At 42.9% G+C, this 19,591-nt stretch overlaps 1 protein-coding gene across 2 annotated transcripts in view; it reads left to right on the top strand.

The window, feature by feature from the left end:
• Positions 1–17,157, top strand: part of ZDHHC7 (zDHHC palmitoyltransferase 7) — a 46,227-nt gene extending 29,070 nt beyond the window's left edge. For both annotated transcript variants that reach the window (XM_077453084.1, XM_077453094.1), the window contains 4 exons: positions 873–969; positions 1,842–1,923; positions 7,852–7,982; positions 9,875–17,157. In XM_077453084.1, the coding sequence (XP_077309210.1) occupies positions 873–969; positions 1,842–1,923; positions 7,852–7,982; positions 9,875–10,048 (484 nt within the window). In that variant the 3' untranslated portion in view covers positions 10,049–17,157. The remainder of the gene's footprint in view (positions 1–872; positions 970–1,841; positions 1,924–7,851; positions 7,983–9,874) is intronic.
• Positions 17,158–19,591: the final 2,434 nt, after the last annotated feature.

The following is a 19,591-nucleotide window of genomic DNA, read 5'->3' as shown; positions in this document are numbered from 1 at the left end:
CTTAGGCCCGCCCCCCACTTCCCCCTCACTGTTTCTGATGTACAGCAGCAAGAGCCAATGACTCCTGCTGCTGCTCGAATGTTGTGTGAAGAGGAAGGGGAGAAAAGAAGCAGCCGTGCACAGCGCTGATCTCTTCTCCCCTCTTTTCCCTTTCACACAGAGGGGGTCGCACAGAAAAACGCGAATAATCTTTTTTTTTTTTTTTTTTTTTTTCTTTTTTTCCTTAAAGCGGAGGTCCACCCTAAAGTGGACCTTCCGCTCATTGGAACCCTCCCCCCCTCCGGCGCCACAATTGGCACCTTTCAGGGGGGAGGGGGGTGCAGATACCTGTACAGTACAGGTATCTGCACCCACTTCCAGGATAGCTCTCTGCGGAAAGGGGCGTAGATTACGCCCCTTTCCGAAAGTCCCCCGCTGCCTGCTGGGAAACACACAGATCCCAGAGGCAGCGGGTCCATCCTTATTGCGCAGCGCGACTCGCGCATGCGCAGTAGGGAACTGGGAAATGAAGCCGAAAGGCTCCACTTCCTGATTCCCATACCCAAGATGGCGGCGGCAGCACCCGAGAGACGATCGAGAGATCGGCTTCGGGTGCCGACATCGCGGGCGTGCTGGACAGGTAAGTGTCACTATTTTAAAAGTCAGCAGCTGCAGTATTTGTAGCTGCTGGCTTTAAAAAAAAAAAAAAAAAACGCGGACTCCCGCTTTAATACAAACAATGCAAAAAAGATTTTAAAACCTGTTGGCCATTTCATAAAATCCCATCTATTGTTCCCGGTGTAGAAGTGGTGTCATGATATACATGGAGTTCTATTCCCACAATCCTCTGCACCTCTCTTTATCTGTCTCTCCTGTGTTCTCTCCACCTCCAGTATTTGTAAGCGATGCATCCGGAAGATGGACCATCACTGTCCGTGGGTGAATAACTGCGTGGGTGAGAAGAACCAAAGGTTTTTCGTGCTCTTCACTGTGAGTGTTGCTTATAATTAAAAATTTAAGGGCAATTTGGAGGTTTTGCTTCAGAACATAAAAGGATTTTTTTTTTTTTTTTTTTTTTAAGTAAAAGCTGAAGTTTTAATCTGCTTGTATTTTGCTGTTCTCCCTACCCCCCCCCTTTTTTTTTTCCAAATCAACATGTTTTTGGAATTTCTAAATAAAACCTTTTTTAAACCCAGTGATGTCATCATTGGGATCCTGTGCTTTTCTATGCAATGCCGGTAGAGCAGGGCTGGTGGGAGGGGCTGGCAGAGTGCTGTACATAGCTTCCTGAAAAAATTACAGCCCCCGACCTCAGTACTCCTCTCCAGAGTCCTCTGTACCGATGCAAGCATTGGGTTGGCTCTTGGGAGGAGTTATGTTAATAACAAAATGTCTTCATGGGGGGTGGTGGTCAGGCTAGAGGAGTGGTGTATTTGCATAGGTATCATCCACTCGTGATGCTGAGTCTCCTGATTGAAACAGTTCTGTTATCCTCAGAGAGAACTGGGAAGGATGTAACTGGTTAGAGCGCAACATAGGCAGAGAGCACAGGAACTTGGCAGCTCATAAGAGTTCTGGCAGGATCAACAGTTATATCTGCGCTTATCAAGCAGATATAATAAAACGATATAATAAAAAGGGAGCAAAACGAGAAGTTCAGTGTTGGGGTTCACATGCACTTTGAGAGTTACAAATAAAATTTATAAATTCAAAAATGTATCAGAAATTGTCTGATGTGCTGCCAGCTCATTTCCTGACTGGTAACCCCAGATTCAGTTCAACCAATTTTGAATCACCTTTGAAGCAATACAGACAGTTCATTGTTCACACATGTTAAGCACTTTTTTTTGCCTCCCTTTTAGATGTACATAGCACTGATCTCTCTGCACGCCCTCATTCTTTGTGGCTTCCATCTCTTCACCTGTGTCCGGGGGCAGTGGACAGGTAAGTGGCCAACAGCGGTAATGATCCTTTTCATTATTGGGCACTTTCACCCCCTTCTTGCCCAGGCCAATTTTCAGCTTTCAGTGCTGTTGCTTTTTGACAATTGCGCGGTCATGCAACACTACCCATGTGAAATTATCATTTTGCTCACACAAATGGAGCTTTCTTTTGGTGGTATTTGGTGGGCTTTTTTTTATCTTTTGCTAAATAAACCAAAAAAAACACAAAATAAAAAAAACATTTTTCTTCTTTTCTGTTATAAAATTTTGCAAATAAATAATCTTTCTTTATAAATTTAAGCCAAACTGTATTCTACTACATTTCTTTGAAAATAAACCACATTGTATAGGTATAGGAAAGTTAGTCTACAAACTATGGTTTTTGTGTGTAATAAATATATATATCAGTCCTGATGTACTGACGACCTTACTAATTTCTTTAGGCCTAAAAGTGCCAGGACAATACAAATTACCCCTTTTTGGAAAAGTAGACAGTCCAAGGTATTTAGTAAGAGGCATATGGGCAGTTTTTTAAAGTTGTATTTTTTGGACTAATATATATATATATATATATATATATACATATACATATACATATATATATATATATATATATATATATATATATACATACATACACATACATATATATATATATATATATATATATACACACACACATACATATTGTTTTTTATTATTATTATTTTTTTCCACAAGTTTTTTACAAAATGGGATCAGTGCAGTACAGCATCAATATATAACTGGTGTGGCAGTGATCAGGGACACTGACTGGTGACAGTATATTAAAAAAATATATATATTTTTTTTTTAACACACTGACCAGAGCAATATTATATATATATATATATATATATATATATATATATCTCAATCTCATAGTAAGACTGTACTACTCTGTGGAAGTGATCAGGAACACTGATCAGTCATCTGTTTTGGACACCCGGGCTTGCGCTACAGAGTGGCTAGTGGCACATCCGGGGAATGTCATATGTCCCGCCTGGCCGTTATTTTTATATGGGCCGGGTGGGAAATGGTTAATAGAAGAAGCCCATCCTTTCACTTCATGTTCTGATGCCCATCCCTTGGACAAGAAGATCGGATAAAGTTCTGACATGGGGACACAGCAACAAAATCCTGGAAGTAGGAGAGAGAGAGAGGTGTGGAGTACTCCATTTACTAAAGCAGTTGATATTCTCAATCCGGCTTTAAAGTGTAATTAACCCTTCCATGACTAATCTCATTTCTGACATTTAGTGTTTACAAGTTAAAATCCGTACTTTTTGCTAGAAAATTACTTAGAGCCCCCAAACATTATATATATATTTTTTAGCTGAGGATCTAGAGAATAAAATGACAGTTGTTGCAATATTTTATGTCACGGTATTTGTGCAGCGGTGTTTTAAACGCAGCTTTTTGGGAAAAGGGACACGTTCATGAATTTAAAAAAACAAAACAGTAAAGTTAGCCCAGTAAAGTTAGTATTACGTGAAAGACTGTTACACCGAGTAAATGGATACCAAACATGTCATGCTTTATAATTGCACGCACGTGGAATGGCGACAAACTACGGTACCTAAAAATCTCCATAGGCGGCACTTTAATTTTTTTCACGGTTACTAGGTTACAGTTACAGAGGAGGTCTAGCGCTAGTTTCTGCTCTCGCTCTGATGATCGCAGTGATACCTCACATGTGTGATTTGAACATCGTTCACATATGCGGGCGCGACATCCGTATGTGCTTTTTTTGCTGTGCGAGCTTGCGGGGACGGGGGCATTTTAAAATTGTATTTTTTTTTCTTATTTATTTTATTTATTTTATTATGTTATTAAGTTGTATTTAAAAAATCACTTTTATTGATGTTACAAGGAATGTAAACATCCCTTGTGACAGTAATAGTTGGTGACAGGTACTCTTTATGGAGGGATCAGGGGTCTAAAAGACCTCCAATCCCTCCTTTGCACTTCAAAGTATTCAGATCGCCATTTGTGGCGATTCTGAATACTGTATATTTTTTTTAAAACTGGCGCCATTGGCAGCCGAGTAAACAGGAAGTGACGTTGTGATGTTGCTTCCGTGTTTACAATCAGGAGGCTGTGTAACTAAGCCGCTTCTGGCTTCATTCCAGTCTGTCACTAACCGCCAGAAGCGGCAAATTGTCGATCGGGTCTCCCGTGCCACCGAGAGGCCCGGGAAGAGTGGCGGAAGAGGGTCTCCCGTTCCTCCTGGATAACAGCTGAGCGGCCTTTAGCCGCATCAGTTGTTATCCCTGGATAGCCGATCGCCTGCTCTAAACAGTGGTATAACCCCCGAAAGCCGAGTAGGTCATTCCTACCTCTGAAATGGACTGTGATCACAACGGACCCCTGCCTATCCGGCTGGGGTGGAGTGATGGGAGTTCAGTCGACTCAGGGCCTCGACAAAGGAATCCAAGTTGCCGATCAATCTGCTCGAACTGAGAGCGATCAGGCTATGCCTCTCCACATGGTCGATGAGGCTGCGAGGGTGTCCGATCAGGATCCAGTCAGACAATGCCACAGCTGTGGCATACGTCCATCACCATGGAGGAACAAGAAGCTCGGTCGCTGCACGGGAGGTCGCTCGCATACTTTGGTGGGCAGAGTGACATGTACCGGCCCTGTCGGCCATTTACATCCCGGGAGTGGAGAACTGGCAGACAGACTATCTAAGTCGCCAGATACTGGACCCAGGGGAATGAGCGTTGCAGCCGGAGGTGTTCAGGCTACTGTGCTTGCAATAGGGCACACCATACGTAGATCTTCTGGCCTCTCGTCTTAATCGGAAGGTGCCGAGATTCATGTCCAGGACAAGAGATCCGTGGGCAGACCCGTCAGACGCGCTGGTGGCTCAATGGGATCAGTACCAGCTGATCTATGCCTTTCCTCCACTGAAACTGTTACCACGTCTGCTTTGCAGAGTGGAGGCCGAGGGGATCCCTGTAATACTGATTACCTCAGATTGGCCCCAGCGTCCCTGGTATGCAGACCTAGTGCATCTGGTGGCAGATGCTCCCTGGCGACTGCCATTGCGAGAGGACCTTCTGTCTCAAGGTCTGATTCTCCATCCTGCTTTACCATCCCTGGTTTTAACGGCATGGCTATTGAGAGCCAGGTGTTGAGGAGCCGAGGTCTGTCGGACTCTGTGATCCCAACTATGCTGAGAGCATGGAAATCTTCTTCTCGGAAGATATATCATCGTACCTGGAAGGCTTACATCTCCATGTGTGAGGAGAAAGGATGGCATCCGCGCTCCTTTTCTATATCCAGGATCCTGCTGTTTCTACAGCAAGGAGTAGACCAGAAATTGGCCTTGAGCACCATTTAAAGGACAAATATCAGCTTTGGCTGTCTCTTTTTTCAGTGACCCCTGGCGTCTCTCTCTAGTGAGTACTTTTGTCCAAGGGGCCCTGCATGTTGTTCCTCCGGTGCGTCCACCGTTAACCCCGTGGGATCTGAATCTGGTGTTTTCAGCGCTGCAAAAACCACCATTTGAAAATATTAGAGAGATCCCTCTGTTGACTGTTTCTCAGAAAGTGATCTTTCTAGTGGCCATCACATCAGCTAGGAGGGTTTCGGAACTGCCGGCCTTGTCCTGCAAGTCACCCTGTCTGGTTATCCACAAGGATAAGGTGACGTTCGCAACCTTCTTTTCTGCCGAAGTTGGTCTCGGCGTTTCACATCAATGAGGACATTGTGTTACCATCTCTGTGTCCTAAGCCCACACATCCTAAGGAAGTGGCCCTCCATTCCCTGGACGTGGTTCGGGCTCGAGCGTCTGTCGCTCAAGTGTGTAAAGTGGCAACCTGGTCGTCTGTTCACACTTTTATAAAGTTCTACAAGGTAGATGTCAGTGCATCGACTGATGCCTGTTTTGGCTGCAAGGCTTTGCTGGCGGCCGTATAGTTGCAATTTTTTTTCTTTTTTCCTGGTTTTTGGGTAAAAACCTTTTAAAGTACCTTTAAGTTAATGCACTGTTGCATTTGTTACCACAGTTTTGGTGCGGTTTGAGGGTAGTGTTTCTCTGTTGAGGAGCACTCTGTTTTGTGGTGGGTTTTTTTTTTTTACACACTGTCGTTTTTGTTAGTATAGTTATACTAGTTTCCACTTGCCATGGTGGATGAAGTTTTTATGCTGTTTTCCCACCCCTCGTTTTGGCACTGCTTGGGGACGTCCCAATGGCTAAGAGAGGAGCTGTGTCAGTCGGGGATTATAAGAGAAAATAGGATTTTTGTACTTGCCATTAAAAAAATCCTTTTCTCTGTAGTTCATCGACTGACACAGCACCCTCCCCTCCTAATTTTCTTTACGTTATACTGCTTGTTGACGTACTGAGGGCTGCATGGCAGGCTGTGGGGGGTTGTTACCTAAGGGACCGCCCCTTGGGCAGAACTAAAAGTTCTGTAGTTTTTCATAACATGTTATGCCTAGTCTTCTCCTAAAGGTGGCGTAACAACCCAATGGCTGAGAGGAGCTGTGTCAGTCGGTGAATTATAGAGAAAAGGATTTTGCGTTGAGTACAAAAATCCTATTTTTCCATTTGCATAGAGCTAGGGAGGGTTGCACAGATCTGCTGAAGGTCTCTACTGGGTACTGAAAACTGGACATTTGAGTGGATATGGATATGTTGCAACATAATTTTTGCCTAAGAAATAAAGGAGAAAAGGCAGCACAAAAGAAAGTAAAAAAAAAAAAAATATCCATATGTGGGAAAGGGAGGGAGCTGGAGTCAGATAACAAATCATTTGAGGGGACCCGCGGGAAGTGGCGTAAATATCCGCAGATTCTTCGGATATCTATGCCGGAAGTGGGTGCAGATACCTGTACTGCACAGGTATCTGCACCCCCCTGAAAGGTGGCAATTGTGGCGCCGGAGGGGGGGGAGGTTTCCAATGAGTGGAAGTTCCACTTTAGGGTGGAGCTCCGCTTTAAGGTGAAAAAACATCTGACAGTGCCGGCCCCCAAGTTTTACTTACCTAACCCCTCGAAAGTCCCACTCTCGCCTCCGACATCCTCTTCGCTGCTCAGCCTGGCCGCTGATTGGCTGGAGTGGATGGATTGAAAGCAGCGCAGCCATTGGCTCGCGCTGCTGTCAATCACATCCAATGATGCAGCGTGCCAGGGGCGGGGCCGAGTGATGGTGATCGGCTATAGCTGCCGGCTGTATCACAGGAGAGCGCCCGCAAGTGCTTCTCACCATGCGGGGGGAAGCCGAGACAGCCGCCGAGGGACCCCAGAAGAGCAGGTTCGGGGCCACTCTGTGCAAAACAAGCTGCACAGTGGCGGTAAGTAGAACGTGTTTGTTATTTTAAAAAAAACATTTTTAGACTTTACAACCACTTTAACAATGTTTATAAACATTGGTCAGACAGGAGATGGTGAGATACAAAGTAACATTGTTACTTTGGTATCTACTGTTTCATGCATTTGAATGAACTAGAGCATGGGATAACTGCATATAATGTCAGTTAAAGCAACCTGACGTGTGAAAAAAAAAAAGAAGAAAAGTTGAGGTACAATTCTTTTTTCCTATTTAACCCCTATTAACCCTTAGTTTACCCTAATTAGCTCATTCTTTCCCTTAACATTTCTGTTGCCATCAATGCATGGCATACCTTGGCAGCGGTGGGGGGTTTCACACACCCGTCTACCGGCCTGCACCACTGGTACGTTTTGCCCACCACCACTCTTTCTGTTTTACACCTTTAAAATTTACTGGAAATGGGGACATTTTCCCCCGGGTAGAAAGCAAGGGAAAAAAGGCACACTGCAATAAAAAAAACCTCATAGGTTTTAATAAAAAAAAAAAAAAATTATAGTTTTTTGTGTTAGAGTTCTCTGACCACCCCTTCCCCCTCTCCTCCCACTTACCTTCTTTGTCATCCCGCAGATTGCAGCAGCTTCAGTCCACCTGTCACTGTCATCCTCATGATCTTCCTCTGCCTCGAGGGCCTCCTCTTTCTCACCTTCACAGCCGTCATGTTTGGGACACAGATTCATTCCATATGCAATGATGAAACGGTATGTGGGGGATCCCTGTATGTTATTAGGAGTCAAGACTGTTACTGCTCTAATGATTTCTGATGTTGGTGTTTTGTCTCTGTTTAGGGGGAAAAAACCTTAAAGAGGAACTTTGCCCTAGGAAAAAATAAAATAAAATGAGTCCGCAGCTACAAATACTGTAGCTGCCGACTTTCCATAAACGCACACTTGGCAGTCCAGGGATTCAGCGCTGTCCTCACCCCGGCCGATTTTTTTGCTTGTCTTAGGGTCCCTAGCACTGCCATCTTGGAAGTGAGAAGCCAGTTGTGACTTCTGGTGCTTCACAGTCGACTTCCCACTGCACATGCACAAATAGCTCTTCACTTTCTCAGTGGACCTGCAGCCTCCTGAGACCTAGGTGATTGCCTAGGTCATTGATGGCGAGCCTTGGCACCCCAGATGTTTTGGAACTACATTTCCCATGAGGCTTAACTACAGTGCAAAGTGCATGAGCATCGTGGAAAAGATAGTTATAAAACATCTGGGGTGCCAAGGTTTGCCATCACTGGCTTAGGTGATCTGAATGGAAGTGGAGTGGTCAAGTCCCTTTTTAAGTGAAGTTCTGCTCTTAAAGTGGGGGTGCCCCTTAAAAAACAAAAAAATCCAATTACTGCAGCTGCTGACTTTTTTAATAATCGGACACTTGCCTGTCCCAGGCACCGGCATTCCTACTGGGGGCACCCGGCTGTGGCTTCACAGCCGGGCACCCACTGCGCGTGCGCGAGCGGCACCGCGCGCCTTAATACGCCAAGCAGTCATCTGGGACCTGTGACGTGTCCCAGATGACTGACTGCGTCGAGGGGAAGTGACGTCGGGTGCCCAGCACTGAAGAAGGCAGACTACGAGGGACCCCCTAGCAACGGGCATTTAGAGGTGAGTTAAACAAAAAAAAATCCAACTTTTTTTTTTTTTTTTTTTATTTATTTTTTTTGAGGGGGGAATTTTACTCTTACTAAATTCTTTTTATATAATTTGTTTTCCCACATGTAGAACTTTCTTTTGGTAGTATTTGATCACTACTGTGACTGATAATTTTGAAAAAAAAAAATTCTTACTTTTTGCTATAAAACATATCCAATAAAAAAAAAATTTAAATCGAATTTCTTTATAAATGTAGGCCAATATGTATTCTGCTACATATTTTTTCCTCCACCCCAAATTCCATATCTTTATAGACTCTGGGCATCTGGTGTAAAGCTGTCCACATAGACTGCCCTCCGCAACACCATCCACGTCATCCCTTCCACTCTGCGCTCCACGAGCGATTCAAGCCTCGATTTTTAGATCGCTCTACTGCAGGGGAGTCTTCCCGGTCACCATTGCCAATTGACAGCGGTGAGAGCCGGCGGTGCGGGGAATGGTGGACAGCTTTACCCTGGTTGTTTGCATACTTGGATGAGCCTTTTTTAATCATCAGCCAAATGAGTTGCTAAATGTTGTACCTTCATTAAAGTAATTATATTGCTACACTTAGAGGCGCCTCTCTTCTTTTTTATACTCTGGAGCTCCTGCTGGATTTTTCTTCTAATCGCCTTGTGGAGGCTTCCATTTGTGGATGGACATTTTATGGTTACACAACCTGGTCACATTGCTATAATCTTTTTATATAGTCTTTAAACTGAAGGACTTGTGAATAAATGGTTGTGGAACTAATCATCTGAGTTTCCATTATTTCTTATGGGGAAATTTACTTTGTTATAAGAATGCTTTGTATTACAAGCATATTTTTGAAACAAATTATGCTCACAATCCAAGGTAGTACTGTGTGTGCATATAAGATACATAGACCAATTTTTATCTCCTTCAGCTTGTTACCCATTGCTGCATCTCACAAATGTTTTCTTTTTATTGTTAATTTCTCTCCATTGTAGGAAATCGAAAGGCTGAAAAGCGAGAAGCCCACGTGGGAGCGGAGACTGAGGTGGGACGGGATGAGGTCCGTGTTCGGCGGGCAGCCATCCTTACTCTGGATCAACCCCTTCATGGGTTTACAGATGAGACGATTTCTCAGAGCTAGAAAAGGCGGCACCGAATTCTCTGTATGATCTGATACAACCGGAACCCTCCAAATTTCCTCATCAGTGTTGGTATCGCCAACGTATAAAAGGACCTCATTTTACACGGCGATACAACTAAGAAAAGATGCAATCATGGAAGTAGCGGGGAAGGGGGAATTGCAGTTTTATGCTTTTTAAAAAAAAAAAAAAAATCCAAAGTGGCATCATGTATGGACGCAAAACGGCGTCCTTGAGGCTGGAAATGGTGAAGAATCAATCGCTCTGAACTTTAATTTATTCCGATACAGGGTTCTGATTGCACCTAGCCTAAACATTTCTTTTTTTAAGTTGAAAAGTGTTTTTTTTTTTTTTTTTTATTCTTACGGCAAGCCGAATGAGACAAACGTTATATTGCTGTATAGAGGAAATTTTTATTTACTGGACATCTCGAAACTGTAATGTGACTTCCAAAGTGTCGTCGGCGCATCGGGTGGGGAGTTCTAGAGATCGTATTGTTGCAAAACTAGATGTCGGCATGCTCCACGCTGGATTTTGTCTATGCATGCGGCTTCGTCCGTCTTCAAGTACCCGAAGTCACTTGATTCTTTATCTCCTCCTACCAGCCCCTCCTCATCATGAATGTATTTTACTTGCAGTTCTTTTGTTTACACTACTTTTTTTTGTTCTTTTATGATTTAAGGCGGGGGTCTCCAAATTACGGTCCCTGGGCCACAAGCACACCCCCCCCTAGGATTTCTAGTGCAGGTTTTCACTGGCGTCTTGGCAACTAGTAAGCTGCTGTAAGCCTTAAAGTGGTAAGGAGCACTCTAAAGGGGATACTGATGGAATCCCAGGTATAAGGGGTCGCACTGATATGAACCCTGATATAAGGTGGGACTCTGTTTGGGACCCTTGTGTATGGGGGGACTCTATTGGGGACCCTGATGTAAGGGGGAAATTAACAATTTTTTTTAACAGTTTTTTTTTTTTTTTTATTGTAAAATATGTGACCCTCATAATGAAAGGTTTGGAGACTTTTGATTTAAAGAATCATTCCACCCCTTCGTAAAAAAATAAATAAAAGAATTTGGTGAAAAAGTGTTAAAGAATAAGTTCACTGTTCCAAAAAAGAAAAAAAATGCACGTTTTGGAGGTAAAGTGTGCATTTTTTTTTTCTTAGGATCCTGTAAAGCATTACTCCTATGATTAGCAGATTGCGGGTGCAATGCTAGGATCCTAGTACGGGTGGACTAGGTACGGGCAGACTGTCAGCTGTCTGCCAGTACCTCCCGTACGGGGATACAGTTACTGAAGAGCAGGAAATGTCAATGAATTGCAAGCTGCCTGCCGCAGTGGCTGACTGTAATTGTATTTTATTTATTCACGGGTAACTGAAGGAATTAGCTGGCTGGGTGAAGCAAAAAGACCCAATATGTGAGCTGCTTAGACTCTCAAAAGGAACACAAGTCCTTGACAACCACCGCCCAGAGTGCTGGTCTAGGAGGGAGCTTGTCATGGCTGCTATGATTGCAGGATGTGTAAGAAAGTCTCCCTATGCCCGCACATCCCATGGGTTAAAGGTTAGTGGAAACCTTAGCGTAGACTCCAACCAGGCCATGCCCCTAGTGGGGTGGAGCCCCACACAGCCCTGCTGTTTTCAAAAAGGGACAGTGGGTGCAAGGAGAATGTTCCCCCACCCGCTGACGGATGGGTGTATAGGAGCATGTTACACACTAAATATGGGTGTAACAGGTAACTTGCTCCTAAAGGTGGACTTATTCTTTAATCAAGATGCCAGTAGCCAGACTTAAAGCCCCACTGCCAGCCATGGGGAACAACCACCAGATCTTTTTGTTTTTCTATTTCAATAAACTTTATTCCAGAAGAGAACAGAAGTAGAGAGAAAATGTTCTCATATGGCCATGAATTTTGGTGACAGACATTTGAGGGCATTTACGATCGCTTCCTGTTTTTTGTTTCAGCAGGAAGTGAATGAAGATCTCCCCAAGGCCAAATAATCTTGACCAAAGGTTTTATTCGTTTTCTGCTCTATCCTAAATTAAAAAAAAAAGTTATGGCCTTAAATCTTCTTTAGCTTGGAGGTTTCAGTAACTAGTCTGGTCATTTGTGGCTCTCGTGCTGTTCTTGCCGTTGTTGCTGTTGAGATCACATTGTTTCAGTAAATGCTGGATGTGCAAATAGCTTGCTTATCAGAGGAGACAGCATGCCTTCTCCCCATCGTTGGCATGTCACGTCGTAGTCCTTGCAGACACAGCTGGCACAAAGATGACAACGCCGCCATTTCTCAAGAGGCAGTAAAGTGTTGTCGCCCTCAAACAGGAAGTTCAAGAGAGAAGAGAGCTCTGGCTGGCTTATCGGGTATTTAGTAGTAGGTTAGTTAAAGGGATTACAGGATGCTGAAAAAAAATTATGGGTTTCTAATTTTTGCCTATAGTTCTGCTTTAAGCACATTGGGCGCCTGGGCCTGTATACACAGCAGCCGCATGCAACCAACCATAGTAATAAATGGTTGTATGCGATGGTACACAGGTTTGAGCCACTATGGGTGCTCTATGAGTGCATGAGGCTGTGTAAATTTAAATTCCTTGTTGAATGGCAGTATGCGGGTTTATGTTCCCACTTACATATACCTTGGATAATCTTGGATGTATCCAGGGGCATACAGCTATGCAAGACGCAACATAAACCTGAATATGGTCGTTGATTACTATGGTTGGCTGTACACTGCAGTAAATTGAACTATTGTCCCCAAGGTTCGATAGGAAGGTCTGTTCCTATTGATGTGAGCCCACCCCCAGAACTACATCTCCCAAGAGCCCCTTCTCTACATATGAGTATGTGTCATAAAAAAAAAAAATAGACGTTAGGAGGGGCCCACCCCCAACTGAAATGCTGGTGAAATAGAGACTGTGAACCTCTGACTGTGAAATGTACTTTATAGAACAAAAAAGGGCAGTTTGCAGCTCTGGAACTGTAAACCCCCAGAAGGTCTATAGAAGTGTTGGTGGCCCAGGGTTCCCCAAGACTGCCCTCCTGACACTGGTCACTGGCGCTGGACGTCCCAGTCTGATGTCATTGATGTATACAACGCTAGCTGCACAACAATCAATTTTTCTATTTTTTTTCTTTTTTATATTCAATTAGAAATTTTATGCATTGAATTCTATATCAATTACACAACATTTTCTGTTGTATTTGATCCAATTTAAATTTTAAATTTTTTATTTATGCACTAAAAAATTGACCAAAAGCAAAACGATTTGATTTCACCTAAAATGGCACTGTAAACAGGAATTGTCTGTGCAGTCTGTTTTTGTTTCCATTTTTTTTTTTTTAGTTGCTAAAAAGCTTTGATTTTATTTATTTTTTTCCCTAACTATGACCGGAATATCAAAATGGTCTGTTTCCAGTTTAGTCTAGGATTAAAGTACTGTACATGTGTAAAAAAACAATTGGCATTGCTGTTCATCGATCAAAACTTCATGCAAATTCGTTTTGTCTGAATAGGACAAAATCAAATATTCTCAGGTTTTATTCTCCGCAGAGCGAATGTGTTAATGAGGAATATACTGCAATATGGCCACTAGATGGTGCTGACTACCATAGAGAATATGTAATGCTTCTCCGCTCCATCTAGTGGCCATGATGTGGTATATTTCCCACAAATATTCATGCAGTTTTCGTGTCCAAACAGTTATGCAAATTGTATTTAAATATTTACCTTAAAGTTGTTCTAAAGGCTCAAGGTCTCTGTGCAGCAGCTCCCACTACGTCCCCTTTCTCACGAGTTTCTGATCAGGTCCGCCTGTTTTTTTCAGGTGAATCCGATAGGGGGCACCATTCAGCTCTATGGTGACATCCGCTGCTATCCGATCCTGTCCACCAAATCCAGACGTATTGGAGACTCTTATTTTCCATCCGTCTGGGGGATCGAATTGGATGAAAACAGACCATTTTCATCTGATCTCCCCATAGAGGAGAGCGGGGCTCTGACAGGGTCAGTCTCCGCATAGTGGGTGGAGACGGACCTGTCATCCGCCGGATCAGCGGATCGATCCCCCCGCTGAGCAAAGCGGAGTCTGTCGAGCTGACCACCCATGTGAAAGAGCCCTAATGCGTACCTGAGCCTGATCTTCCTCCAGGACTGTGCATGAAAGCCTCGGCTCTCTGCGGATTTTCTCTCCTCATTGGCTGAGACAGCAGCTGGAGCTATTGGATTCCATTGCTGTCGATCACAGCCAGTGAGCCAATGATGAGTGGGGTCCGGGCCAAACCTCGGCTGTGTGTGTGGTGAATGGACACACTGAGCAGCAGCTCAGGAGCCCCTATAACAAGCTGTACTTGGGGGGGGTGGGCGCTAATAAGAGGAGGACGGCTGCTCTGTGCAAAACCATTGCACAAGGGATGTAAGTATTACACGATTGTTTAAAAAAAAAAAAAAAAACCCTCCCCTCTAAATCCTGTCCTTGCCTTGTTTTTATTTTCTATTTTTATTTCATTGTTTCTCTAGAGAGTAAAAGTTTTTTTATTACTCTGTGACATTGTCACCAGGCTTGTAAAATGTATGCAGGGGCAGCTGTTAGGAGTTCAGTTCATATTGCTGTAAGCACACTCCCAGAACTACATCTCCCAAGATCCCTTTCTCTGCGCACAGTATCTGGGCAGGCTTATATGGTGGAGCTCTATAGTCCAGGGGGAGGGGCTGACAACACAAGACTTGGGGTTTCAGTGCAGCATAGGTTGTCAGCTCACACAAGGATCACTGGATTTCTGGGCAGACATTCTTCTGTTCTAGCAGCTTAGATAAAAAAAACACTTTAGGGAAGCATGTCTCAAAGCAAAGCACCTGTCTCAGGGGCTCCAAGTCTGAGGGTCCCAGTCAGTCACCTGACCTGAGATTGGAGTCGGATTTGGCAGCTTTTGGCTAATTCTGTCTAACATTTGATCCTTAGAACTGACCGTCTCCTGCATTCTAAATTAAAGGAGAACTCCGCCATGCACTGTTGGCTTCTAATCGGTTTACAACAGAGCCAATAGTTTTTTCAGAAAATACAACCTCCCTTCTCTTCAAATACAGATGGTTTATGGGGTCCCAACACATAAATGCTGTTCATTCATGTAAATTATTTTAGGCAATTACGAGCAATTTCGATTTTTTTGCTAACAGACTCAAACATGATCGGAAGAACCAATGCAACCTACCATCAGCTTGAAACATGTTTAATACTTTGGAAGTATAGTTGCAATTGAATAGAAAACGGGAACCCTGTCGGCTGTTGTGGTTGATTCTGGGTTTCTTAAACTTGCCTGCCCGGTCATATGCACTGAATGATTCCTTTTGATCTTAATTACAATGGAAATTTCCACATATATGGCCAGCTTTTCAGTTGGCACCTGAAAATGTATTGATAGGGCGCTGGACCCAAATGTAGGCCAAACCAAGTTGCAATTCTAATTTGTAAAGGGTCCAAAGAAGGAGGAGGGGGGGGGGACCATGCACCATATTGAAAGCCTTGTAACGATTGATTGAGTCTTCCAACACACAAACTACTCAATCTGAGGTACAAACCCTCTAACATGTTTCACATGGTAAGGATCTTACCCTAAGAGTATGCTTCTTACTGAGTAAAATGTGTTTTGGGGGGGGGGGGGTGTTTGGACATCAGTTGCAGTTGTCTTTGCGTTTAGTTGACTCGATAATCAAGTACAATGAGCGGCTCTTCCTCCCTTCTCTGAACCCTTCGTAGAGACTGTGCTAGTGGCCACTGACTATAGGAACCCACTCCCGGCATTGGTGCCGATCATTGAACACTTGTTCTTTGTGAATACCATTCTGTAAAGGTTACGCTCTGTCAACTGAGGTGGGGGGTTTCCCAGGGCAGTCTGAAGACTATGTAAAAAGAATAAAACACTATAAGTCCAGAATAAGTCCAACAAAAATGTAGTAACAGGAAGATGTCAGAAGATGCAGCTAACATGTTTCAGGGCTCAACTCCCCCTTCATCAGGCATAAAAGAAACACAATAACCTTAAATATTATAAATGAAATGATTACCATCAAACCACCTGTAGAGGTGCAGTGTACTTTACAAGAATTTATATAAAAATAAAATGTAACCACTAATGTAAAATAGCTTATTTAAAAATCTGCTATGTACTGGTGATCATAATTCTATCTGTAGGTTAAATAGGTTATGATACTATCCTAATAAAATGCTGCATACAATAATTATCATATTTGGTGTTTTATTATGGTAGTATAACCTAGATTATATGTCAGCTATCTATAGAATGCAGATTTTACCAACAGATGATCTGGTTACCACCCTATAGTATAGTAGATTTTGAAATACATAATATATATGTTATAAAATGAAGTGCACCTCTATGGGTGGTTTTTGTGGTTACCCTATTGTTTTATTTTATTGTGTTTCTCTGTTATGCATTTGCATTTATGTTGTTGTGTTTCTTAGCTGTGATGAAGGGAAGTTAATCCCTGAAACATGTTGGCAGTATTGTCTGATCATTTATAAATAAACTTTTGCAAGACTTATTGGATTTGTGGCACTCTCATCCTTGTACATTCACTTTTGTAGGAACATGTAAAAATATCATAGTTGGGGAGGCTGAATCTGGTAACGGGGACTCTGCTCTCTAGATGCAATTGGAGCCTCTTGTGCTGTCAGATGCCAAGTGGTAGGGGGACTTGGTCACTACTTTTTTTAAGATGTCGGGTACTGCATTCCTTAACTAGGTTGAAAGTAAATATTGATCGTTTCTATTGTTGTTGCTCCTGTTTTTTATTTTTTGCCAACAAGTGGAGTTCCTCTTTAGTTTTGATGCATCCTCAGGCTGGCCTGTTCAGCCAGTAGTTTTGTGGCCATTCTCCCGAAGATGCTCTGGCATGCACTCTTATCAGTTTTTGGCTACCAAACCTCTTGTTGCTTCGAAGCTGGCGAATCATTGAACACACCCCCGCCGCCGCCGCACGTCATTGTGAAACACTTTGTTGCTTGCTGGTAAATATCATTCTGGAATTCCATATCTGATCTTTTTGTTTTCCAATGTACAAGATTGAGCGCAGTTACCGATGGAAGTTCTATTGCACTGATTTGTGAAATAAAGTATTGAAGTCATTTTCTTATAGTCTGTCTGTGGAATATTCAATGCTTGGCACTAGTTTAAGAGTGTAAAAAACAAAAACGTTTTTTTGCCACGCATGTGGGCTTTGAATTAGAGCAGAGCCTGCGAGCCAGGCCTTCTCGTTAAAGGAGTGAGCACCAGTGCGCAAAGCAAGATCTATTGGATGAGCAAATTTGGGGTGGAGGAACTTGACTGGCCTGCACAGAGTCCTGACCTCAACCTTATAGAACACCTTTTTTGGGATGAATTAGAGTGGAGACACTGAGCCAGGCCTTCTTATCCAACATTAGTGCCTGACCTCACAAATGCGCTTGGTCAAACGTTCCCATAGACACGCTCTTAAACCTTGAGGACAGCCTTCCTAGAAGAGGTGAAGCTGTTATAGCTGCAAAGGGTGGGCCAACTCAATATTGAACCCTACGGACTAAGACTGGGTTGTCATTAAAGTTTGTGTGCGTGTAAAGGCAGGCGTCCCAATATAATGTATACTTTTATGTTAAAATACTCTAAAGGGGTTTATTTAGAAAACATTATTTTTGATGTATGTCACACATGGCTTCATGGAGAAGTCACCTGCATCCTAACAAGGAAAGGCTGCTAGGTGGCCTCATTTAGAAGCCTCCTACTTCCTAGTAACAGAAGGAAGCTAGATGGCTTCCTTAAAGTGGAGCTAAACTCATCAATTTAACGGTTTCAAAAAACTGTTACATTCCCAGGATGCTGGGAATGTCAACGGTCACATTTGCCTGTGCTCTCAACCAGGCTGTCAAACCATCAAATGGTTATTTTATTAAGAATACAAATATATAAAACATTTCCTAAAAAAAGGAGTATGGATGTATGTGAACAACTACTGGAGTACAAGAGATGGTACAAAATCACAGATAACCATACAGGTTACCAAACTTGTACATAAATATGCTGTATTTTTCTCTGCTGCATTTTTCTCTACATGTTTCGCTCTCATGAGCTTCTTCAGGATGTTGCAGCGTATACAGTTACAAAAATAAACTGGAAAATAGAGTAATGAATAAAGTTACCAAATACATCTGAACAATTTGAAATAAGAATTCTTATTTCAAATTGTTCAGATGTATTTGATAACTTTATTCATTACTCTATTTTCCAGTTTATTTTTGTAACTGTATACGCTGCAACATCCTGAAGAAGCTCATGAGAGCGAAACATGCAGAGAAAAATACAGCATATTTATGTACAAGTTTGGTAACCTGTATGGTTATCTGTGATTTTGTACCATCTCTTGTACTCCAGTAGTTGTTCACATACATCCATACTCCTTTTTTTTTTAGGAAATGTTTTATATATTTGTATTCTTAATAAAATTGTATTGATTTTATTCCTGGCATGTGATTATCTTGCCTTCATATTTGGTACCATCTTAAAAGTCCAGGGGGTTGGTTACCCTCCAGCCCCTTTTTCCCTTCCCCTTATCTTTAAAGATTTACACTCTGGGATGTGGTACCAGTTTATTTCTTGATCAACTTCATCTATTAAATCCTTTTTTTTTTTTTTTTTGCATCAAATGACTAGTTTCCAGTGATTACATGTGCAGCACCATGGCAGTTGCAGATCAAACAGAAGCTAAGATGGCAGCTTCCTTGGCTGAAAAGGGATAGAAGGGTTTGACACCGCTGTAAAAACCCGCCTGCATCCTAGCAACTGAAAGGTACTAGGCAGCTTCCTTTTAGAAGCTGCTTGTGTCCTACCAATGGAAGTATGCTAAGCGTGTGTTGTGTTGTCCCCCCCCCCCAATACATTGTAAAGCACTGCGTAAACTGTTGGCGCTATATAAATTGTGTATAATAAGCGACTTCAATGAGAAACCTCCTGCTTCCTAGCAACTGAATATTTCACAGAAATGTCGCCTGCATCCTAGCAAACTAAAGGATTCTAGGTGGCTTCCTTGAGAAGGAAGGATGCAGGTGCTTGTGACCTAATAATGGAAGGACACTAGCTGGCTTCCATTAGAAGCCTCCTTTATCCTAGCAACAGAAGGACTTTGGGTGGTTTCCTTGAGAAGCCACCTGTGTCCTGCCAATGTAAGGATGCTAGTCGGCTTCCTAGAAAAGCCTCCCGTTTCCTAGCAACCGAGGGATGCTATACAAAGAATTACCGCTCTAAGGTAATGACTTCTCCCAAAACAGCTGCTAGGTGGCTTCATGGAGAAGGCTTCTGCATCCTAACAACCAAAGTATGCTAGATGGTTTCTGGTAGAAGTCGCCTGCATCCTAGCAAGGAAAGGATGCTAGGGGGCTTTCTTAAGACATCGCCCATGTCCCACCACAGGAAGGGATGCTAAGGTAAACTTGGGTATCTGGCGCTAAAGGAGGCAATGCCCTTAGTTTGTAATAATGTACATTTGATTAGTCAATCTTTAGGTAAAAACAAATTTGAACCACGGTAAGG

This window comes from Lithobates pipiens, unplaced genomic scaffold (genome assembly GCF_037356315.1).
Source record: "Lithobates pipiens isolate NorthernLeopardFrog02 unplaced genomic scaffold, aLitPip1_a1.2 Scaffold_10, whole genome shotgun sequence".
Taxonomy (NCBI): domain Eukaryota; kingdom Metazoa; phylum Chordata; class Amphibia; order Anura; family Ranidae; genus Lithobates; species Lithobates pipiens.
The sequence above is the reverse complement of the archived record's forward strand: the minus strand, read 5'-3'. Positions and strand labels throughout refer to the sequence as shown.